Genomic DNA, 25,723 nt, shown 5'->3' with positions numbered 1-25,723 from the left:
ATGACAATGATTGGGTGCATCTGCTTCATTAATCTTCTTCTAGTGCTTGGCTTCTCAGATTTACTGGATGGAGCTGTTGGTGTCTTGTTTTCCTCAAGCAAAGCGCGAGACATAGCAATGCGTAGCCCAAATATAGATTTAAGAAAACCAAAACGAATTCAGCAGTAAGAAGCTGAAGGGTTGTTTTGGTGTACATCAGTGGCTAAGTCCGGATATGAAAGAGGAGGAAGAAAAGCAGAGTCTTTCCACTTCAACACTGAGGCACAACTCCCACAAATAAATAGGACTCTTACTTATTTTACTTTTTTAAGGAGATTACCGACTTGCATTGGCAAGTGTTCACAATACTTCAGCAAACACTGCATGAAGTAAGCTTCCTGTGCATATTTCACCAGCTACTGCATCATTGTTTCACATTATGAGTGAAACTGCAATTTTCTTTATGCCACAACTTGCCCAATTTTGTGTTTTGCAGTGGGATGTTAGCAGTGCTAATAAGGCACCTAAATACTCCGATGAATAGTCATACAGAGAAAAAAGAAGTAAGAAAGCAGTGGCTTTTTGTGCGTAGACTATGCATACACCTGGTGCTCTTATGGTCATTTTTTCCCTATCCGCTCAGCCATTCTAAACAAGAAAAGTTTATACACAATTAGTTTATATACAGACCACAACTAAACCACAGGTATCGTTGGTAAGCAAAGTATATTTATTCGGTGACATTTTCTGCAGCCCTGCTATTGAGCTTTCCTTCCTTTTCAGCTGTGCAGGTTCACTAAGAAGTGATGATACAGTTTGACAATTTTAATCATTGAAAGACTTAGCGAAACCTTTTTCGGGTTGTTTTTTCTTGGTTTCAGACTCTGCACATTGCATATTAAGGCATGTTTTCTGTGTTTGTTGCTTTTTCTTTATGGGTAGGGCATGTCAACATTTTTTACACCATTTCAAGTATGTGGTGCCATAGACTGTTCTTAGATGAAGTCTTGCCCTTTCATTCTGTACAATATGATGTCGGTTTTTTGTGTCCAAGGCCGTTTTACAGCGTGATTGTAGCATTTTGCTAAGTTTTGCCTCTGTCACCTAAGCTTGAAAGATTGCTACCCACTAGTGGTGGCATGACACATGCCACGTTTCTTTTTCAATAAAAGGAAGTCTGTCACTTATCCTGTGCACTGGTTGCCTTTTGTCTCTTTGAATTGCAATTTGTTGCCTATATTTGCTCTTTTGTTGCATTTCAGATTAGGAATGGCTATCATAATTGACATTTAACCATATTGCACACAATGTGGATGATATATAATTGCAATATATGGCCACCATAAATATAATAGAAGTTAATAATTCAAGAATAGTGCCTTTGCATGGTGGTCCAGCCATGAATTGTGGCTATAAGGTACCAGCGCTGCAGATAGCACTGCTTGTGCAGAATATAGTGCAGCTCTACTACTTTCAACCATCATTGTTTTTATCTGCATTTCTATAGCTCCAGTTTCTGTGAACAATACACATCCGGTGGAAGGGTGGCTTGCACCTGCAGTTGGGTCCAATGAATAGCCAAATTTCTGCCCGTTTTCATGTTATTAGCATATTAGTAAAGGCAGTCGTTTTTATAGTAGCCTGTTTGCCCAGTGTAGAAGCCGCTGCAGGGTGTCGGGATTTCATACACATCTTCAGCTTTGCAGGGGACACAGCATCTGGCACATAGTTTGTCACAGGCCATGTATTCGGGGCAAGTTGAGTTCACTCACTAGCAAAGGGAGAACCAAGCTTGTCAGATATGAAGTAAACCGCCTGTATACTCAGTGGCCTTTATTTCGTGTGACATATGTGGTTATAGCGACCCTTGTTTTAAGCACTTCTTGTCTAGCAGCAGTCGTTTGCTTTTTGAAACACTCAGGATAGCTTTCAGCAAGCTGGACAGGAATAACGCTGAAAAACCAGCAGATGTTAATTGTCGCACTTTCATGCGAAGCTTCATACAGTATGATGAGGGCGTAAATAAATGAGGGTGTTCCTCAAGGCCTTGTAGCACATGTTGCGAGTTTGGAGCAACATGATGTATAGCACTTTTTTGATCGCATGCTATAGGTTTAGCAAGTGTGGCCATGGTTGAAGTGCAGTGCAAGGTCAAGAAAACAGATATCTATGAGCAGCACCCTGGTAAGGAGACTCTGGGAAAACTAGAGGGAAGCCTGTTGAACATCTGGTTGACCCACTTGCTGGCTCCACCAGGCAAAGTATAATAAAGAGAAGGAAGTCATCAACACATCAGAAGGTTTTTACATATAAACACTGTGCTAAGGTCATAACATGCCAACAAGTCTTAGTGCGCAGGCTATGCACGACGAACTACATATGCCTTCTGTTCGGACATTGCTCATTGTAACTAACAAGGATGGAGTGGACAAAAAAAGAACAGCAGCTCCATTAATTTAGTTTCACTGGTATCGACAGTGTTTTGTAAGCGTACATTGCCATACTCCCCAACGCCTTCTTGGGTGACATCAGCAAAGACCAGCTTGAGGCAAGGGGTAATAGACGTCTTTGCAAGCTAAAAATGCATGAATGCGTGGAGAGCACATTGTGTCCAAAAAGTAGGCACTTCACAGGGGCACTGGAGAAGGAACAGGTTATTAACAGTGGGCAAAGACAAGCTACTAAACACCCAACACTGTTGCCATGTAACGACCTCTGAAACAATCCCTCTTAAAGAGGAAATCATCTTTGTGTATCCATAAAGAGGGCAGATGGGCAAAGCCCCTTCAGTAATGCTGCCAGCTTCAAAAGCCTATTTTGCACGTCCTGAATGCTTCCTTCTTAAGCCTTTGCTGGGTGCAAGCATTCTACTGTCCAAAAGCTGTCATTGAGAGCACTGTTGGTTTGGTGGCAATAAAGTTCAGAAGCAATTGCAACAAACCTCCCTTCCTAGTTGGCCTGGATGCTCACGGTGCTTATGAAGCAGCACCATGAGGCAAGCAAGGTGAATGGATGCCTCCAAGCCCTTGTTCGTTTATCACACTGTTCTGTTAGTAACAACCATAAGACTTGAAACCAACAAGCTCAAGCTCAGCACTCGCATGGTTACTGCGGAGGATTCATAAAAAGCACAAAAACAGAAAACTCAAGGGAAAGGATAAAGCACCATTTAACACTTAGTATTGCTACAGCCCACCCCCTTCTTTTATTTTGTCTGGTCGTGCTACACCTTTTTACTATATATAGGCATGAACTTAGGTGATGTTCCCAATCAGTGTCCAATATTTATATACACTATGTGCTGGTTCAATGATGTTCAAAACACTGCAATGGAAGCTTCAAGTAGAAAAGGTGCCTGGAAGAAAGAAAAAAAAGCTGTGCTGCAACCATCTTGGCAACATCTTGTCCCCTTAATAAAAGTTGTGCTTTCATATCAACTTGAGCCCTCCAGTTTAGAGTAAAGTACCAGTGCGCATATGAACAATGAATCAATTGTCAAAGAGGACGTGCAGTCCAGGGGCAAGAATCCGCATTGTGCTCCTGCATTGAAGGTGAATAACACGTACCATAATGGCGAATGTGCTTTAGTAAGCTTCATTGCAATATTAATTTGTAATGTACAAAGAATTGTCAATGAAGCTTACCACGAGCACAGATGCACTTGCAAATTATGTCACAATTGAAAGTAATGAGCACAGTGTAAACCTATGTGCCCTTTCCATTCTTAGTATGCTTTACTGCACGATGCTTATTTACACCCCTGTATTGCGGTGTAGCAAGCTACAAAAGAAACGTTGCATAATTAGGCTTTTTACGATTATCTTTCTCGCAATACACTATTATTTCGCGGTGAAGCCTAAGCAATGTACTGCAGTGAAGCATACTAAAAGTGAAAAGGGGCCACTGTCACTGGACATAAGACTTCTTCAATTATACACTTGCGCAGCCGCCGCCTCTCAGTTCACCTAAGTGGACATACTATGCTGGCTGATAGCGGCCCCCTCCCACTTTTAGTATGCTTCACCGCGTAACTAAAATGTACTGCGGCGAAGAAGCCGTACATTTGTATTGAGTGAATAAACAAGTGGTTTTTACAACAGCAAGAAGTAAACGCGCACCATGCATCAGTCTACCACACGGAAGAGCGTCGCAATATACGGTAGCTGATTCACATAGGCCGTGTAGCCCACTTATCAGTTGTAAAGGGTATTATGGGTAATTCAAAATTTCAGACACACATATGTGTTTATGCTTACGTTCGCACTCCTTGCGTAATAAGACTCCCAGAACTTCCACAATAGAAAGTAATTTACAACACACAAACGCAAAGACCACTATATGTCTCGTTTTCAACTCGGCCGTCATGCAAATGACATATAGCGCGGAAAAACGTGAACATGCTGTGTGTTAGCGTCGTAAACTTCATACTAGGCAAGGAGCTAGCACACCACAATCCCGCGACAGCCGTTAATGAGACCAAGACGGGAGCACATGTATGTGAACGCGCAAACCCTAAGCCACTCTGCTCCTCCGCCACCCCCGCAGCACGGCTGCATCAATCGTTTCAAGCACAGCACACCAAACACACATTCAGCGCTGAACAGTGGGCGGTCGACGCAGTTGCATTTACATGACTTGCAGCGAGCAGCACATCCCTCGATGTCCGTTAAGCAAAGTCGGACACGGCGACGCAACATCGCGGTTCGCAGAACTTCGCTGCCGAGGCGCTAGGCCACTTCGATATTTCAATTGTCACCACTGCCGGGTTCTCAAGAAAGCACGGGTCACACAACGCAGATTCTGTAGTGCCAGAGCTCATCGAGGCCAAAGCCGCATTGCCGCACCGCCACTACTCACGGCTTTTCGCCAAGTAACACAGAACCTACAACCAACACACAAGCAACGCACGCACGATTCGCCAAGTAACACAGAACCTACAACCAACACACAAGCAACGCACGCACGATTACGTGAGCAATGTTGAACAACGCGCGGCCCAGAGAACGATCACGCCGAGGACGAACACGCCACGGTGTCGCTCGGCTCGGCGCCAGCATCGCGCCTTCTCAAAAATCCCTAAATGATGCTGTCCCTAGGCACCTAGGATCAGGTCACGTGAGGGATTTTTGTACGACAAATAGACGCACGCCGCGGGCTCTCCCCGACAACTAGCGCCCTCCTCGCGAAACGCGGCGACAACTGTAAACTCCGCTTCCACGCTCTCGCCCATAGACGGTGGCGCGACGCGGCAGGCCGCACCTGTGCGCTTTCATCGAGCGGCCGTGCTAGTACCTAGACGAAACTTCCCACATTTTCCCTCTCGCAACCTCGGCTCCTCACGCATGCGCAGAAAGAGCGGAAAAATCCAATTTTGATGTGCCGGTCGTTTCAAAGAGTGCGAATATATTGCGGTAGGTGAGCACTTGTCCATTTTACTGCAATAATAATTAAAATAAGCTGATTTGAGTGCTTCTACGAGTTTTGTGCTAGTACCCGTTCTTTTGTTGACACTTGTAGGAACAACCGCCGTTTCTTGCGGTATACAGTGACCTCGAAATTCCAGCGAGCGCGAAACTTGCCGCAGTCTCGCAGAGATCGCAGAATTGTCTATTCGTGCCTTCGATGGGCACTGCTGCAGTTCCTACGCGCTGCCCTTAGTTCTTTTATGCGAAGCAAATTACTAGAGCTCAACCCAGCTCCTCAGGCGCGGCGGTGTCGCCTTCAATGACCTTTAGTGACCCCATGCCATACCACGTGACACCGTGACGTCACGACAGAGGAGAAACGGGGCTCGAACTCGCGCCGTCGCTCGCGGCGTCGCCTTCAAGGCTGACCACGTGACACCGTGACGTCACGAGAGAGGAGAAACTGGGCTCCAACTCGCGCCGTCGCTCGCGGCGTCGCGGCGGTATATGGACAAGAACGGCACCGAGAGCGGCGCTGCTGCGCCGGCGTTGAGAGCGCCGCATGCGACGCAAAATTCTTTTAGCGGGTGTACCCCTCTCCCATCTCTCGTTCGCACCGCCTTGATTGCCTCCTGCACTGCGCGTGTTTGGGCACGTTTCGTGCCGCGCGTGGTGTGTGCCTACGGGTGTGCGCGTTAACATTTCATTCGAAGGGCGATGTACAGTCTGTTCACATTTAGGGGGAAACTCGGAGCGCATTGCATCGCGGCGGCAGCAGCTCGCGCAGGTGCTCGAGGGGCGGGATCTTGAACGGCGTCGTCTGCTACGGCGGCGCGCGCTGGCCGCACTGTCGGGAAACCGTCTACTGTCAGTTGCAGGGCGCCCATCTCATCGTTACTGCGTGAAATGAGCCGGTATTCTTTACTAAGCGTTGTGCGACGCCCACTGATACGCCTCGAAGGTAAGTTCATCGTTGCAGGGCAGTCATAGACGACGTTCTGATTCCATACATTCTTGACGGCCCGTTTCTGGAAGGCGACTATATATTCTAACGCGATAGGTCGCCGATCCACACTGCTCGCGTTGTGCAAGAACTGCTGGAAGAGCGCGCAGTCACTCTCTTGGAGTGGTCGCCTCAATCCCCGGGCGCCAACATCATTTAAAATGTCTGGGGCTCGTTGAAAGTATCGCTGCAGCACCATCCCCTCTATCAGTCGCCCGAAGATAGGCTTCGATCCACCATCATCAGCGACTGAGACGTGCTGCGGATGAACACATCCCTGATCAAGTCATTCTACACTTCACTGCCTTCAGGATGAGCGCTGTCATCGCTGCCGCTGGGGACATGACGAGATACTAACCGAAGTTCCGAGCGTGACGTGTCCAATTCCCCGCCGGCGGACAGGGTCTGTCTGGTGTAGTGATTGATTGTCGAGAAAGATCACTTCCAGCTCATTGTCTTAACCTAAAACATTCCTTTAATCGTACCCGTTTGTTTCATCGTGTTCGACCCCCATAGTAATCATTGTTGAGTGCTTTGTTTTCCTTTCGAGTCAAACAAAGACTGAGTACGTTGCACGCACATCTTGGTGTGTCTTGTCGCTGCTTATTACGGTAGCACACACAGTGAACAAATATACGTGCACGCGCTCAGTGCCCAACCCTTTCGAAAGAACAAACGAAGCATGCTGTTAAAAGAAGTTTGTGGAACTCCATTATCGCTAATGAAGGCTCAGAGTTTGGCGCCGCACGACGTTTAGTAAAGAATATCAGCTCAGCTCCCGCAGAACCCGATGAAATCGGTACTCTGCCCCTGACAGTAGCACGCTTCCCGACAATGCGGCCAGCGCGCGCCGCCGTAGCAGATGACGCAGATCACGACTCCGCCCCTCGAGCGTCTGCGCCTGCTCGAGCTGCTGCCGCCGCACGACTCCATTGCTTGCCGCATCGCAATGCAATACGTTCCGAGTTTTCCTCTAAGTGTAAAACAGACTGTACACGCTTCTATTTGCCTTTAAGAAGATCGGTACGCTTGACGATTATTTTTATGGCTGCAATGCGGCGAAAGGACAGCGTCTGCTTAACCATGTAAGTGACGCTGAGCAGGTAATTGGAAACGACATCGTATGTGCCGCCGGAAAAATCGTCAGCACATACGATGCGGCACATGCATACGGCACATACGAGCTAAAGTCATTTTTGCAGTTTCTCACAATATGTTTGCTACAAATCCGTGTTGTCTCTGATGGCGACAACGGATTTCCATCGACACTGTGCGGAAATAAACAAGATATATCGCTGCATAGCACAAGTACGACATGCGCACACAACTTCAACTAGTACGTCCCCTACAATATGGACTAGAGGCAGCAATGTAGACAACTTGGCCATTTTTTAACAGTGCTCAAGAGGCGGAAGTTGAAAGTATTAGTAATCATTCCCGCTTCAGCAATGCCGGCGCGACCAAGACGCGGGCGTGTATCGTCCAGTAACTCGATCGATCGGTGCAGTGGTGAAGCGGGAATGAACTCCGGTCATGTTCAATGCATCGTGCACATATTCAATTCCTCGGCACGCGTGAACTTCGGCCACTGCTAGCGCATACAACAAAAGTGGTTTCCATTCTTGGGCAGCGCACACACAAACGAAACACGAGAAAGAAGACAGGACAAGCGCTCGTCGAACAACTGAAAGTTTTTATATGAATAAAAGGATTATGTACCGAGTAATTCTTAAATTCATGTGGGTTACATATAAAAACCGTCATACACTTAGGAGTGATCAATGAACGAGCTCGCTTCGTTTGCCAGTTGTTTACTTCGCTCGGCGCACCGCAGTAATCCATGTCTGTCGTCTGCTTTTTTCGTACCATTTTCTTGTGAATCGGCAGAATTTCACTGGTGGCATCAACCCTTTCATGTTTACATTGCTGTCGTGACAGTTAACAACACAATAATAATTTCCGGTCATCCGAAGAGACGCCGTCGCAAACAAGAGACGTTTCGCCCGCAGCGCGAACTGAACGCGGGCGCGATCGTGAAGGGAAGCGGCGGCGGAAACCTACCCCCGTTGGAGGTGAAATCGTTCCGCCAGGGGAGAAACGAGCGCTGGCGTCTAGGATGAAACTTGGCGTGCGGTCGTCCATAAGCAGCTGCGCTTGCCTCTGCTAGACACTCACGAGGTGAGATGCCTCCTGGAGGCAGAGCTGCTCGTTGGAATGAGAAGCGAAGGTTGCGGCGTGCTACAGAGACTGATGAAGAGCGGGAAGAACGTCTGGCCAAGCAACGTGCTCAGTATGCGGCTCGGCGACAACGTTCTATCACTGGAGAAGAGAGTGCTTCCACTAGTTTCGCCAGTGAGTCTGACAGTACTTCTACTAGTTCGGAGCGCTGGAATGCTACCAAACGAATGAGACGTGCCCGTGAAACTTCTGAAGAGCGACGGCAACGACTTGAGAAAGAACGGCCAATCCGAGAAAGGCAAAACGAGAAGCGGAGGAAACGACGTGCCGAAGAGGCGGGTAGCCGTCTACAATTCAGCGAGGCAGTTGCAGAAGAAAGTCGTGCGGAACATGCCAGAAGAGTGGGCGAATTCGAGTCTGCAACGCGTGAGTTTACCAGACGTTTCGTTAACAATCCGTTTGGTAATGCGTGTTCGGTGTGTGATCGACTATGGCATAAGGACAAGCTTACACCAGTGTCTGAAGTGATGTTTCCGACTTTAAACCTAGCTCATAGAATAAAGAACAAAATTAGAGAAGGGAAACTGTACCTTCCACCGTGGTTCGAAAATAAGCAGCGGCAGCGCATGGAATTTACTTTGGCGGACGCCAGATGACGTTGCTCAATCCGGAAGCGGAAGTGCAAATTTTTTTTTTAGAGCAAAATTCAATATGGCCGTTTTTTGCCGGTCGCGTACGCTGGTACGCGCCGTGCTTGCCCTGTAGGCTATGCGGCATGCCTCAATGCCTTCGCTGCCGCGTAGCTGGTGCGTTCTAATTGCCAAGAGCCTCTACTGACGCCCATACAAACAAGCCACAAGTGAGTGAACAGAACGCGCGACTTTATTGGCAGAAGACAAGCAGTGTACATTCTCGTGCAATAGCAGAAATAAAATTTGCATGTCGAGATACGCTGGAATCATTGACGCGAGCTCGTAAACGGCTCACCGTCGTCGTCGCACGTGGTAATCAGGTTAACGAGCAACAACCAGCAGGGGAAACATATTGGACAGAGTGTGCCACTTGTTTGCAGCGACAGTCGCCGTTAAAAATGCCCAAATTGCATTGCGAAGCAATTGCGAGACGCAGGCATCTGCTGCCGCAGCCTACACAGCGACAAGGGCTACCCCAGATTTTAGCCGTTCACTCCTTTCCAACCTGCACGTTTCTTTTCTTTCGGGGGCCGCTAATGTGTGGCTCACACTTCGTGTCCCACATCGTCTCAATATGGACAAGTCGCTTTCGTGGGCATCACCTTCATCAGCCACTTTTGCGGGCCTTTCCACCCAACTTCATACACGTCCGACCATGTAAGCACTTATGCTGGTCTCCGTTCATGCTTAATCGCGGCCGAGAAAGGCCAGAGGCACAATTTGCCCATGGCTGCAGCAGGAAAGGGTGAACGGGGAGCACGAATCACGGTGTGCGTAAATTGGGAGTCTATGTCGCTGTGCAGACTGCAGGATCAAATGCTTACTACGAGAGGCTGCTTCCCAGTGCAACCGACCAGGCCGCAATATTCGAAAAACATAAAACTGCGACCGTAACCAAGTGACATAACAGCAAAATTAAACAGCAATCAGTCACCCCATGAGGTTCAGACAATACATTATACATTGGCTACGAACCATCTTACAGGCATAATGCTTGCCTTTGTCACATGTGGTGGTCTGGTAACGAGCGACAACCTGCGGTACAAGCAGATTGGACAGAGCGTCGCACCTGTTTGAACCAACAGTTGCCGTTGAAGATGAGCAACTTCCATTGCGAAGCAATCAGGTGACGCAGGCATCTGCTGCCGCAACCAACACAGCGACATGGACTACCCGGCATTTTAGCGTTAACTCCTTTCCAACCTGCACATTTATTTTCTTTCGGGGGCCGCTATGTGTGGCTCACACTTTGTGTCCCACTTTGTCGCAATGTGGACAAGTCTCTTTTGTGGGCATCACCTTCGGCAGCCATTCTTGCGGGCCTTTCCACCCATACGGCTATCAACTTCATACACTTCGAACCATGTAAGCGCATATGCTGGTCTCCGTTTTGAGCAAATCATGGCCGAGGTAGGCCACAAGCACAATTTGCCCATGGCTGCAGCAGGCCAGAACGAACGGGGCGCACCAGTTACGGTGTGTGTATACTGGGAGTCTATGTCGCTTTGCGGACTGCAGGAGCAAATGCTTACCTCGAGGGACTGCTTACCAATGCAACTGACCAGGCCCCCACATGTGAGAAACGTAACACAGTTACCACAACCAAGTGTGGCAGCAAAACCAGATTCTGCAATCAATCACTTCACTGTAGCTTGCACAAAGACCCAGGCTATCAAGGAAGAGGAGCAATCATCAACAAGACTAGGAATATGGAAAATGAGAAAGCTTGCATTCAAGAGAGAAGCCACTCTGCTCTGCAAGCATTGAAGGCTAAAAACATCAAGAAAAGTAAAATGGTGCATAGCACATGTGCATAGGTTAATGCAAGACGCATGCCGATGCTGCATCAGCTATTTCAGGAGAGGAATTGCGCATGACAACATACACTAGAAGATACTTCTACAGATATGTTAGGCTGCTAGACAGTGGCTGGTATTAAGTATCAGCGAAGAATCGGTTGACCTTTATATTTGGATGAGGATGAATGACCTCTAACCAAAATGGGCAATGAGAAAGCTTGCATTTATAGAAGAAAAATTACACTTGGCACAAACGGAATTAACATGGCTAGGAAGCTGATTAAGGGCAAACTGATGGAACTCAATCTTTTGGCCAGCGTCGTCCGTGCTTGGTCAGGTGTTGCAGGTGCATCTGAAGACGAAGAATTTCTAGAAAGTTCTTTTTGAGTTACCTGGATGACTCAGCCAAATGTCCGTGCTGGTGGAATGGTGGCTGAAGCTCTTTTCAGTCTTGACACAGTCCTCTGCAGACTTGATATCTCATTCATATTCTTCTGCATGTGCTTCTTTGTTCTTGGTATAAAAGCCTTGCAAATTCGGCTCCAGCCCCTTCCTGTTGGCGCAGATAGGAGCTCCCGTGATGACCAAGATGTGCTTGGCATAGACTCTGTTGGGGCAAAACGGTGACACATGAGATACAGCACAGATTTATGTGTGTTTTATATGTTTGAACCAATTATACTGAACCATAAATATGAACAAACATTCATATCTGCTGCAAACAGCAAGCCAATACAGCATATATCAAACAAATTTATTTCTGAACCATGTGTTGTTTACCTTGTAGTAGTAGCCAATGTCCACACAATGACCTTGTTGTAGCAGGCAGCAGCTTCTGTTTAGTGCGTGGAGTGTGTTGCTTTATACTGGTGCCGTCCTCATTACTGCATGTCTGGAACAGAAATTCTGACTGAATCAGAAATTGAAAAAGCAATGTTTTGCAATATGAAATGCAAGAAGGTGTGACATATATGTTGTAATGATTTGCGACTACAGAACACATGCAAATGTACACTGTCTGTTCTAGGGAGCTTAAGCAGCATGTTAAATAAATATTGCTATGGTCCATAAAATTGATGTCTGCCTAACTACAATGCATGTCAACAGCGCAAGTACTATTAAGATCACAAATGAGAACATTTGTGGGTTCATTTATACACTAGAAGTGATCACACTGCTCGTTCCACAAGCAAATGCATGAAAGTCGTGAAGCTATTAGAACTGATGCATTATTTTTCTGCACGAACGTGATGCGCCGCTTCACTACTGCAAAAATAAATGCCCTACGGTAAACCAATCTGAACAGCAAGAACACTTGGAACCAACAAGTACGAAATATGGGTGAATTATCATGCTTGCAACTGTTTAATACATTAAATTCTGTACTTTCACTTCATTTTACCAAAGGATTATTCGGTTTTGTGGACGAAAGACGTTGCCGGCCGACTCGAAAAAAAAGTTCAATATGTATATTGATAAGGCTACTCAGTCACCTACAACCACGGCTACAATAACATTAAAAATGAGACGCGCGTTCCGATATCGCTCTTTCTTTCCTGGTTGTGTGTGTAAACCAAGCGACAGCCTCGCAAGTAAAGGTGTATTTAGGAAACAGCAACTGAGATCCTCACTGCCCATATGTAATGCAGGATCTAGTTCGTTAACTTGCGCCCGCCTGGAAGGTAATGAGACGGATATTATATAACGATTGAAGCAGCGGTGTTAAACGATTCACCGTTATTGCCGTTGTCAGCCGCAGCAAAATCCAGCTCCCGTTTCGATGCAGACCTGTTCCGAATGGCTCACGACCGAAACCCAACTGCTGGGCTTACATGTCCGCTTGCAAACACGTAACTTCACCCCAAGTTAAATAACGCGAGACATCGAAGCGCAAGAAACTAGTTTTAGAAACAAAGAAGCAACCAGTCTTGAGTGTACGAACGAATGAATCCGTGCCGCCGTGCACTCGGAAATACCGGTAAAAATTTAAAATCCAGGCCAGAGGTCACGTGAAAGATCGATGATGCTGAATGCTATTTGCGTTTATAATGGCGAAGAAACAATAAACTTACTAACAAAGAGTACAATATCTAATTAGCAATGATAATTTTGCCCTGTTTTTATGTAAAAGAAAATGCTTCGGTAATTGTAAGAGAAAGTTCGTAAGATAAAATTGCGCTTATTACGACACCTCTACCGGGAAATGTTGCAACTAACGAACGCATCCCGAAGTGATGCTACTACGTCGGCTTTGTTAGCAGCGGTGCGCGGTCGATTTTTTCGCCCTCTGTGGCCATTTGTTGAACTTGAGAGTGTGCTACCCCTCCGGAGTGGGACAGAGAGACTTTAGCCAGTGCTGTGCTGTGCAACACGTGTAAGGGTAGCCTCAGAGAGCAAAAGATTCCCCTCTACAGTGTTTCCAACGGTTACACGTACCCGCCGATGCCGGAGGGATTGCCGCGTTTGAATCCGGTTGCCGAGAGACTGTTGTCGCTGCGCATACCATTTGTGCATCTCCGCAGGTTAATGAACTGGAAGAACGGACAGTATGGCATCAAGGGGCCAATCGTGAACGTACCAGTGGACACTGACCAGATGTTGCCTAGAGATGTGGACGACCAGCAGCAGATACTAGTGAACATAAAGAGATGCCGCATCGATAGGGGAGTGTATCTGGCAGATGAGGTAACGCGCAAACAGTTGTTGCCGTGGGTAGAGGTGCTGCAAAATTCCCCCCTATACCAGCACTATGACATTAAGATTGATCGCGAAAAGGTCAACAATTTGATCGATGTAGTTCAGAACAATGAGGTGGAACTTGAGGAATGCGATGACGGTAGAGATGACCCAATGTCTGACGCAGCCGCTTTAACAATGGATCAGTATGCCTTACCGAGATTAGCCGACAAAGACCAAGTATAACCGAGAACAGCCATGCCTTACCAACTTTAGCCACCAATATGCTTTGCATCTGACTAGGCTTAACCAAGCTAAGCCTCAGCCACATTTTTAAACAACAGAGAGGCACAGTTGTGCTGCCATGCCTCTAGTCGTGATGTAAAAGAGGTGGCAACTCCCACGCGCCAACTCATCCATGCACTCGACTGTTAGTGCCGCAAATGCTGTTTCCTTGGTCTTTTTTTCTCCACCGTTATTACTCATGATTATATAGACTATTATTTACCTATGCAGTGGTATGGGCTGGTTGTACTGTTGCGCTCAGCAGTGGTCACATACATGGCTGCATTTAATTCCCTTCCTCGCTGCTTGTGAGCACCTTCCATTTGTGGCAGTGAGATAGCGGCAGCGTATATCCTTCAAACTTCTTAGCCACTCATATTGTCGCAGCCTAGTAGAAGACGGGAAAGCCGGTGTAGAGGACGTATGGAAGCACTTTATCAGAGCAGTCATCGCGACGTCGTTGTTGTCTCTGTTTTTTCACTCGCGCGCTACTTCAGCGTCGTTCCCATCGCCTGGCACATACCCGTGGTGACCATATAGGATGTGACATTTGCCCCCCCTTTGAAAAAAGAGGCATCGTCCCGATGCACGAACGTCCGAAGGCTGTGCACAGACGGTGCAAAGTTGAGGTCATGAGGAAATGTATGGCTTCATACGAAGCACATGCACAACCTCGGGCAGATGCCGCCGGCGTTTGGAGCAGTTATGGCTGTCGGGGACAACTTCATAATTAACATCGCTGATATGGTGCAGAACTGTGTACGGGCCGAAGTATCTTCGCAGGAGCTTTTCAGACAGCCCCCGCCGACGAATCGGAGTCCAGACCCACACTTGGTCACCGACGTTGTACGTGACGGGTCTGTGTCGAAGATTGTAGTGTCGGGCATCGTATTCCTGTTGTTCTTCGATTCGCAAACGCGCAAGCTGCCTGGCTTCCTCTGCGCGTTGCGTAAACTCCTCGGCACCAGTCTCGTCGTCACCGCACTCGTGCGGCAGCATTGCGTCCAACATGGTTGTCACTTCACGTCCGTAAACGAGGTTGAAAGGCGTCACGCGTGTTGTTTCTTGGCGAGCCGTGTTATATGCAAATGTAACATATGGTAAAATCTCGTCCCAGTTCTTGTGGTCGACATCGATGTACATACTCATCATGTCTGCCAGAGTCTTATTCAGACGTTCTGCCAGCCCATTGGTTTGGGGATGGTAATCCGTGTTCTTTCGGTGAGTGGTACCACTTAGTCGCAACACGGTATCCAGAAGTGCAGCCGTGAGCGCAGATCCTCTGTCTGTTATGACCACTGCGGGAGCGCCATACCTTAGGACAACGGCTTCGACAAAAAATCGGGCTGCTTCGGCTGCTGTTCCATGTTGGATAGCACCTGTTTCGGCGTATCGCGTAAGATAATCCGTGACAACGATTATCCATCTATTTCCGGCAGTAGACAGCGGAAACGGACCTAAAAGGTCCATGCCAATTTGTTCGAACGGCGCTTGCGGTGTCTGAACAGGATGCAGCAGTCCAGCTGGCTTGCCATGTAGGGGTTTGTGGCGCTGGCAATCCAGGCATGTCTGTGTGTAACGTTTCACGATCGACGCAAGTCTCGGGCAATAGTACTTTAGCCTAATTCTTGCTAATGTCCGAGTGTAGCCCAAGTGACCAGCGGTCGGCTCGTGACAGGCGTGTAGGACTTCGTCGCGAAGAGATGCGGGAATGACGAGTAGGTAGCTGCTGCCACTAGGTGAAAAGTTCTTTTTATACAGAACGTCGTGGCGTAAGCAGAATTAAGGCAGCCCTCTGGCGAATAACTTCGGCACGCTGCCTGTTCTTCCCTCTAAGTAATCAAAAAGAGGGACCAGTTCTGCGTCCTCGCGTTGGTGGCGTGAAACGGCGACAGTATCTAGCACGCCTAGAAAAGCCGTGTCATCATCGTCGTGCACTGCAGTCTGAACAGGAGACCGAGAAAGGCAGTCGGCGTCGGTGTGTCGTTTCCCTGATTTGTAGACAGCCGTGAAGTCGAACTCTTGGAGACGAAGACTCCAGCGCGCTAGCTGACCAGCTGGATCTTTTAAATTAGTCAGCCAGCAAAGTGCATGATGATCACTGACAACGGTGAAACACCGACCATACAAATATGGCCGAAATTTCAGGACGGCCCACACCAGTGCGAGACATTCTTTTTCTGTCGTGGAATAGTTTGCCTCCGTACTTGATAGCGTCCTGCTGGCGTAAGCAATCACTCTTTTGGCACCGTCCTGCCGCTGTACAAGCACTGCGCCGAGGCCGAGATTACTAGCGTCGGTATGAAGAATCGTAGGAGCGTCGTCATCAAAGTGTGCGAGCACGGGAGGCGTCTGCAGCCGTTGCCGTAGGTCGTGAAATGCCCGTTGCTGGTCTTCACCCCATACGAAGGGGACATCTTCTCTGGTTAGATGCGTTAATGACCATGCGATGCGGGAAAAGTCCGCAATAAAGCATCGGTAGTAGGCGCAAAGGCCCAGAAAACGTCGCACGGCCTTTTTATCTGATGGCGTTGGGAAATTAGCAGCGGCAGAGATTTTATCAGGGTCAGGTCGGACACCTTCACGACTGACAACGTGACCGAGAAATTGAAGTTCTTCAAAGCCAAAATGGCACTTTTCAGGTTTCAAAGTTAGACCAGCTGAGCGTATTGCTTCAAAGACAGTCTTTAGTCTCCGTAAGTGTTCCTCGAACGTGGCGGAGAAAACAATCACGTCGTCGAGGTACACCAAACAGGTTTGCCATTTGAGGCCTGAGAGTACCGTGTCCATTAGTCGCTGAAACGTTGCTGGCGCCGAACACAAACCGAAGGGGAGCACCTGAAATTCATAAAGTCCGTCGGGCGTCACAAAAGCAGTCTTCTCACGGTCTCTCTCATCAACTTCTATTTGCCAGTAGCCGCTTTTCAAGTCCATCGACGAAAAGTAACGTGCGTTTCATAGCCTGTCCAGTGAATCGTCGATACGCGGCAGCGGATAAACGTCTTTCTTTGTGATCTGGTTGAGTTTTCGATAGTCGACGCAGAAGCGCAGGCTACCGTCCTTCTTTTTCACCAACACGACAGGCGATGCCCAAGGACTCTTAGATGGCCGAATAACCCCGTCCTCAAGCATCGTCTTCACTTGCGTTTGTATCGCCTCGCGCTCTTTCGGTGCCACACGATAAGGATTCTGCCGAATTGGTCTGGCGTCGGCTTCGGTGACAATACGGTGCTTAGTGAGCGGCGTCTGGCTGACTCGTGACGTAGATGAAAAGCAGCTCTTAAACTCATCGATGAGCTCAAGAAGGCTGTTACGTTCGACGGGTGACAAGGTGCGACTGATATCAACCACAGGGGCAGGCATGGCCACGGTGGCCGTCACGTGCTCCACTGAGAGGCAGTCTTGTATTGAGGTAAATTCGTCGAAGTAAGCAACAGCCGTGCCTCTAACAACGTGTCGACGTTCCCAGGTAAAATTCGTCAGCAGGAGTTCAGCACGTCCGTCGTGTACGTTAATTACGGCCCTGGCGATGGAAACGCCTTGACTCAGTACCAGTGCGTCGATGTGTTCAGCGACACCAGTCCCGGTGTTCAAGTTGTCGCAGATAACAGGTACGAGGGCACAGCTTCACGGCGGAAGCGTGACGTCGTCGTCGGCGATACGTAAGCGGGGTCGCTGGTGCTCCGCGGGGTCGACGTCGTCTGAGCTCGTAGAAAATGTGACGACGAGGTCACGGACATTAATCACTGCACCGTACTCTCTCAAGAAATCCATACCCAATATAAGTTCCTTGCAGCACTCAAAGAGAATGACGAGGGTGGCGACGAAGGTTTCACCGGCGATTACTATCCTGGCTGTGCATTTTCCGATCGGCGTCATCAACTGGCCGCCGGCAGTTCTGATGTTGGGCCCGGTCCACGGCGTCTTCACTTTTCTCAATCTGTCGGCCAGCTTTTGACTTATTATCGAAAAATGCGAACCAGTATCGACGAGAGCGGCCACTTGGTGGCCGTCAATGAAAACGACAAGATCGGCGCTGACTGCATCAGTTACAGGGGGTGTGGTTGGAGACGTCGGAGTTTTAGAGTCGTCGGTGATGGGGGCTCTTGGAAAGCTAGACGGTTTGCAACCTCACCCCCGGAGGTCGCTGCTTCTAGTTTCCCCGGCGTGGGCTAGGGGACCTGCCCCTAGAGGCGTCAGAAAAATCGCGACGGGTCGGTGGGGTATAACGAGCCGGAGAAGGGAAACGTGATTGAGGCGTCGCTGAACCTTCTGGCCGAAAGTTTGTAGAATTTTCGTCGCAGGTACGTGCAGCATCAAACACAGGGTAATTGCAGTTGGGAAACCTTGGATACCCGGCTGCGTGGTAGTGGCACGTGCGATGAACATGTCCAGCTTCGCCGCAATGAAAGCACAGCGGCCGGTGGTCAGCGGTGCGCCACAAATTGGTCTTTCGAAGCGGGTAGCCCACAGGGGATTTGCCGTAAGACCGAGGCGCAGCGATCGGCTGGCAGGGATACGGCATAGCTGGCGGCGGCTGTGACTGGCGAAAATATGGCGTCGGGGGTGGTGGTGCTGGCTGCGTCGTAGTGGTCGACGGTGTCAGCAGCATCGAAGTCGCGGGAGGTGGACGACAGACAGTTTCCACGTAGGTTAGTCGTCGCGGCACCGCCTGCCGGTCGGGGGACGAAAAGGCCTCTCGAACTTCCTCCCGAAGGATATCCGCGACAGAAGCCACCGCTGGTGCCATAGGAGAAATCCCGAGCTGCCGGATCTCCTCTCTCACAATCTCCCGGATGACTTCACGCAGAGACGTGCCGTAGCTCTCAGGTAGAGCTGAAGCATTCACCGGCGAGTTCGCGCGATCATATTGGCGGTACCGTTGCTTTAGTGCCCGTTCTATAGCGGTAGCCTCCTTGGTGAATTCGACCACTGTCGTCGGTGGGTTCCTCACGAGTCCGGCAAACAGTTCCTCCTTCACTCCGCGCAAGAGATAGCGTAACTTCTTTTCTTCAGTCATCTCAGGGTCTGCTCTGCGGAAAAGGCGGGTCATATCTTCTGCATACATGGCTACGCTCTCGTTTGGTTTTTGAATACGGGATTCGAGTAGGCGCTGCGCAGTGTCTCTTCTGTCGGTACTAGTGAACGTGTCCAGCAGCTGGGTGCGGAAGGTATCCCATTTGGTCAAACTTCTCTCCCGGTTCACAAACCACGTCCGCGCACTGTCTTGAAGCACGAAATAGACATTAGACAGCTTTTGCTGGGAGCCCCAGTCATAACTGGCGACACGCTCGCAGTGGTCAAGCCAATCTTGGACATCTTGAAAAGCGTTGCCATGGAAACTTTCTGGTATCTTAGGATTCTGCAGCGTCACCTGCGATGGAGTTGCAGTAGCCATGGCAGAAGTAGGTAGACGCGTTCCAGCAGGGTCCTGGAAAGGGTTGAACTCGGGCGTCAGGCCTAGCAGGCGGCGACTGTACCGGTGAACAGGAGTTTCGACGAACGAAGGTGATTCCGTTTTTGAGGTATGGCTCCGCGAAGGGGTGCCGAGCATCAGGCAATCCTACCCCGCACCTCCACCAGTGTCGCAGCCTAGTAGAAGACGGGAAAGCCGGCGTAGAGGACGTATGGAAGCACTTTATCAGAGCAGTCAACGCGACGTCGTTGTCGTCTCTGTTTTTTCACTCGCGTGCTACTTCAGCGTCGTTCCCATCGCCTGGCACATACCCACGGTGACCATATAGGATGTGACAATATGTGTGAGCTGTGGAGTTGTGCCATGCTATGTGTACGTTGTGAGCGAGTAGGTAAACAACACCACGGGACTTCTGCTGTCACTTACGGGCACTTCCAAAGGTAAACATATATGAGTGCACTAATCAGCTCATCAGTATGTATGCACACGTCCGCCGCTTTCGTTCGTAAATCATGTGTGTAACTCTGCTTCTGTAATCGACATTCTAAAAACAGCAAGAAAGCAGACGACAGAGGCACTGTGCGCCTTAGTTCTTTGTCTACGACGTTCTTAGAATAGAAATTACGATCTACCTAGACCAATTCTATACACTCGTGCTGTTCATAGCTAACATACATTTTTTTTCCTTGCCCTGTTGCATAACGAGCATGTTTCTAGTTGTCGCAGGGACATTGTGAAGTGCCCTCGGCCCATTTCCCTGGCTATGTGTACAGCCAATTGTCTAACTTGTATGACTGTTCTCCTGCTGTCTTTACAGCTTCTGCTGATTTCTTCGGCCTGCACCTTAAATTTGTTGTGCACACCAGGATCTAGCCTGTCTCTGCCTTGTTGACAACAGCCCCAAGTACTGATTGCTGCTCATTTGCTATGTCCAGAATCTGGTACATATGTATGTCCGTTTGCTAAGGGTGCTCTCTTGCTTCAATCAATCAATTCTTTATTCTGCACCGTTCCAAGGTGCTAGGAGTGTGGTAGAAAAAGCCAGCAGAACTGCTAGCTTCTGCTGACTTTTAATACTTGTGCTGCTCCAATAAAGGCGCATCTGAGTAATGGGGGTTTGAGGGATGTATGACACCGTAACATAATCATGCTAGATAAGTGGCAGGGCTTCCTTACAGATTCAGGCTGTTGATACTTGCCATTTAAATGGTATAAGTTGCCACAACGGTGTTGAACCACTTTTTATCAAAGTGGAGAAACGCATTTGAAGGTAAATTAGACTGTTTCATAAATACATTGCTCCAAAAAGTACTTCATTGTGTTCGGCAGACATGGAGTTATCGGCAAGCCAACATCATGTTAGTGGTGCTTCAATTCCTTCTTCAGCGACTTGCACTGCAAAGGCTACGGCGGAGCGAATACCTTTAGGCCTCTATACAGCCGTGTTTCATATACTCCCCACAATTAACATTCATATATCATTGAGAAGCACGGATCATCGACTTGGCGCTCTTTAGCCACATCTGGCCCTTGCGCCAATAAACTCTACAAATCAATCAAGGCTACGGCGGAGCGGGGGCGTGCCCTCAGCTCTCTGCCTAGTGAACATCATCGTGGCATGCAGTTCAAATTTGATTTTGTATGTTCACTTAAACACAACTATTTCCGATATTAGGGCCTGCGATGTGCCAAATGTGGTTGTCCTCAGGGAGCCACAGTGCACACAGACAGCAGACTCATTGCGGCACTCCACCCGCCGCGGTGGCTTAGTGGCTGTGGTGTTATGCTGCTAAGCACGAGGTCGTGATATCAAATCTCAACAGCGATCGCTGCATTTCGATGTGGGCAAAATGCAAAACCCTCTTGTCCTGTGCATGGGGGCACGTTAAAGATCCCCTGGTGGTCATAATTTATCCGGAGGCCCCCACTACAGCATGCATCATAACCAAATAGTGGTTTTGGCACATAAAACCCCACAGTTCAATTCATTGCGGCAGCCACGGTATCTACGCTACACAGCAGCGTGGCTGCATGCAACTGTGGTGTATATGTGCAGCTTTTGCTTTGTACACAACAGGGCTTGAGGGCCCACTAGCGCTCATATGTCCATTTGCGAAGGGTGTTCTCTTGCTTCAATTAATCAATTCTTTATTCTGCACCATTCCAAGGTGCTAGGAGTGTGGTAGAAAAAGCCAGCAGAAGTGCTGGCTTCTGCTCACTTTTAATACTTGTGCTGCTCCAATAAAGGTGCACTTGAGTAATGGGGGATTGAGGGATGTATGACACCGTAACATAATCATGCTAGACAAGTGGCAGGGCTTCCCTACAGATTCAGGCTATTGATCAGAATTCCGCCCGGGTTGTCGCACGCTGCATTCACAGCTATCACCACCAAACCTACTGCGATAAGCATCTTCACCTATCTGTTTTACAGCGCGTGGAATCGGTAGCGTAACACATGCTCTGAGTAGGCGATAATCCAAATGTGCCGCCATTTTCTGCTGCAGGAGGCGCGATGTGAGCATTACGCTTCGGCGGCATCCGGCGTCGACCACCAGCTTGATTTTGTTTAGGTTTCCCGTCGCCCTCTCAAAACATCACCCAATAGGAAAACAACCAAACACATCTCGAGGCCCTGTGCAGACTTCTTGGCAGCGCCACTAGATGGCATGGCGTGTCCAGAAAGAAGCGCAAGAGAGGATGCCGGTTGCCACATGACGTGTTTCGCTGCATTCGTGGGCAATGGCACGCCATGCATTTTGGAGGCCACGCACAAGCTTCTTGGCAGTGGTGCCAGATGGTGCGAAGTGTTCTTAGGGCAACTTAAGAGATTCTTAAGAGCTTTTAGATATTTACAAACACAGCAAGAAAGAAATCTGGACAGAAAGTATGTATGATGATGTGAAAGGGAGTGCCTTTCTATTTGAGGCCAGAGCTGGCTGCCTGAGGACTAAAACATATCGGAGCAAATACCGTATTTACTCGAATCTAGGCCGACCCCGATTCTAAGCCAACCCCTTAAAGTCCGAAGCTAACAAAAAAAATTATATTACCTCGAATGCAGGCTGAACAAAAAAAGTGAGGACGGCGTTCACAAAATGAACACAGCATTTATTGAATCTGAACGTGCAGAGCTCATTCAACGTCGTCGTCACTGCTAGACTCGTCGCTATGTTCCTTGTCACTGTCACCTTCAAACAGTGCACTATCTTCGGTACCGTCAAGCGCATTAGATATGCTGCACTTATTAAAGGCGCACACGATCAAAGTACCTGGGATGTCCCACGCTGCAGCTACCCAGCCCACCAGCTGCGATAGCGATGCACGTTTGATGCGGCCCGTTGCCGTTATCATGTGGTCTTCGTCAGTCAACCAGTCCGTGTAATATTTCCACAGACGATCCTTGAAAGGTTTGTTGATGCAGACATCAAGTGGCTGCAACTGGCCCGTCATGCCGCCCGGTATGACAGCGAGGTCCGTGTTCGCTTGGGCGAGCGCAGCCTTCACGTTGTCGGTCAAGTGCCCACAGTAAGAGTCGACGACAAGGAGCGAGTTCTTTGTCAAAAGGGCTCCTGGACGCCGTCACCACGCAATCTTAACCCACTCTTCCACCATAGCACCCGTCATCCACCCGTTCTCATTTGCCCGCACAATGACATATTTTAGGAAAGTTTCTCGAGCAGGCAGTGTCTTTCTTTTAAATATCATATAAGGAGGGAGTTTAGGTCCATCAGCTGTGCATCACAGCATCACAGTTGTGCACTGCTTCTCGTAGCCCGCAGAGCACACCTTCATCTCTTTGGCACCCTTTTCATTCACGGTGTACGCCACTGGCATATCAAAATACACAGCCGTCTGGTCGGCGTTGCCGATTTGCCCAAGGTTGTAGCCTGCTGCTTCTCTCTTTCGCAGCATGTAGCAGTGAAAAGCTATCAGCTTTTCTTCGAAATCACTTGGCAGCTTCTGGGTGACGGAAGTGTGACGTCGGAGGCTGAAGCCGAAGCGCTTTATGAATTTCTGAAGCCAGCCCCGGCTGGCTTTGAAATCCTTTGGCGTTAGGCTTCGCTCCCTTGAAAGTTGCCTAGCTTTCGCTTGGAGCACTTTTGTTGTAACTGGAAGGGCAGCTGCTCTCGGTGTCCGAACAAAGTCGGCCAAAACTGTCTCCACTTCGTGGTGATGGCCTTTCTTTGGTCCGCTAAATGCCATCCTCATTGCGGCGCACGCAAAAAGTTGCTGTCGTCCGCTCCAACGACGGACGTTTTTCTCGTCGACACCGAAGTCTCGCCCAGCTTGAAGGTTTGACGATGCCTCTGTCGCTATCACAACTTTTCGCTTGAAAGCGGCTGTAGTGGCATCTCCTGCTTGGTGCCATCACGATAACACCTCGCCGCACGCCAATACGGCCGACACAACACAGGTCAAAATGGCAATCTCGCTTGTGTACGGTTGGCTACTGGCACGGCTAGTAGTGGCTGCGATACCATCTTTTCTAGATGGCGCTATGCACCATATTTAGCAGTTTCAATGAAAAACTAGCGCGTTTTTTTTTTAAATCTTCGAATCAGCCGATCCTAGGGTTTGGAATATGATTATTTGAAAAAAAACTATCGGCCTAGATTCGAATCAATACGGTATGTCCCGCAGGATGAGGCATGTCTGTGCAGCTAAAAAAATCCTGGAAGCGGCTTGGCACATTGTAATAGAATGCCAAAATATTCACCCAGTGTGACCCCTTAGGTCTTCCACACACGAGCTACTGGGGCTAACGTCCCTTGAAAGACCATGCCGCTGCTTTCCAGTTACCCCATGCATTTCACCCCAGACTCCTTGTCACCATCTTAACTCCTTCAAGATGACTCGACGCAATGCTGTTACGCTACTAAAGTCATCCTTTCAATGATGTCTTTTTTTTTTTGTTACTCATGCACTCACCGGCTCTTCTAAAGCCACAAAAACATGCCGCCAACGACGCCCCTGAGTGCTCCCTAACCTTTCGCTTCCACAACGTCCTCCGATGCCCTTCTTTTTCTTTTCTTATTCCTTTTTTTCCTCTTGGTGTCTTTTTTTCTCTCTCCCTGCCTTCCCACTCTCCCGCTCTTGTCCCCTTGTCTTAAGAACAACGCTTATAGACGTCAGGCAACAGCGCTCATTCTCTTTGAAGTCTCTCTCTTTACAACCACCCGCCACCGAAAACCGCACGTGACGTCACTGTATTAACCCTTTGAAACTAACATGCCGAGGATGATGAGGCCGCCTTTGACGAAGATAGGTCCTCCTATCGAAACGTTGGCCAGCCTTTCTAAGGCACCTTATCCCTCTTTATAACCTTTATACCACAGTGTGCTATTCCATCTGTCAGCCTCTTTCTTGATTTCGGACATCCAGAATTGTTGCGATTCAAAGAAGGTGAAATTAACTGGTCAGCATCTAAGATAAGTAAGGGGCGATTTAGGGTATTAGTGAAAGAAAGCAGGGAAGAGATTGACAGAACCAGAGTCATTGCAGGCGTAGATAACGGTATAAAATAGTGAGAGTAGTTTTAAATACAAATGTTAAGATTGAGGTCAGATAGAGTACAGGGACCCCACTCCTGTGCCAAGTTCGCCAAATTGTGCCTAACGAGATTTCTTCCAGCATCCTGCTTAAAGAACACAATTTTATGCTGAAGTATGCCAAAATTAGCAACTGTGCAATATGTGCATGGCCGCAGTGGTCTGCGGATGTGCGTAGCACACACGCCTAAAGCAGCCTGATAATTTGAACTTTCCAATTTATATACGTAGCCAACCGATAATTCGGGCCCGACAGGGACAGCTTACAAATCCGAATAATTGGTAGTCCGAAATATCCGTTCGCCAGAAAACAAGGGACTTTATTCCATAAGTGACTCAAAAATGTGTGCCATATTGTCTGATGAACACTTTCAGGAATATGTTCACTTTTGCCTGATTTTGCATCGCCAGCTTCAGGCACAACGGCGTCTACGGGCGCCAGCATTCTAGGTATGGTGCCAAGAACACTTTTGGCTGTCAACGTGTCTGGTATCCCCAAAATGGATCTTCCAAAAATAAAGCCAAAGTTTCTCAATACGTTGCTGTGTGCACATGCGCTTGCTTATGATTTGGCAAGACCAAATCTCTACCATTGTCATGCTGTCGTCACATGTAGACGAAAGTACAATCAATGCATGCGGCAAATTTTCAACTCCTGGCAACATAGCAGGACCGTGATGTTGTAACGATGCCTTTCCGGTGCCACATATGTTTGTGCTTTGTCACTGGTAAGAGCGG

General features: G+C 48.5%; 1 protein-coding gene and 1 long non-coding RNA gene across 2 annotated transcripts in view; one reads left to right on the top strand and one right to left on the bottom strand.

Annotated features, from left to right (window-relative positions):
• Window positions 1–8,533: 8,533 nt before the first annotated feature.
• The window catches only part of LOC126526626 (uncharacterized), a 28,624-nt gene continuing 11,434 nt past the window's right edge, over window positions 8,534–25,723 (top strand). The window contains exon 1 of the mRNA XM_055068260.2: window positions 8,534–8,991. Coding sequence (XP_054924235.1) covers window positions 8,571–8,991 — 421 coding nt within the window. The 5' untranslated portion in view covers window positions 8,534–8,570. The remainder of the gene's footprint in view (window positions 8,992–25,723) is intronic.
• On the bottom strand, window positions 9,430–13,250 carry LOC140219773 (uncharacterized). Its single transcript, XR_011895952.1, has 2 exons — window positions 12,792–13,250; window positions 9,430–11,948 (listed from the first exon to the last, which is right to left on the bottom strand). It is a non-coding gene; the product is annotated as an uncharacterized lncRNA (long non-coding RNA).

Source organism: Dermacentor andersoni, chromosome 8, assembly GCF_023375885.2.
Source record: "Dermacentor andersoni chromosome 8, qqDerAnde1_hic_scaffold, whole genome shotgun sequence".
NCBI lineage: Eukaryota > Metazoa > Arthropoda > Arachnida > Ixodida > Ixodidae > Dermacentor > Dermacentor andersoni.
This window is presented reverse-complemented; position numbering and strand designations above follow the sequence as displayed.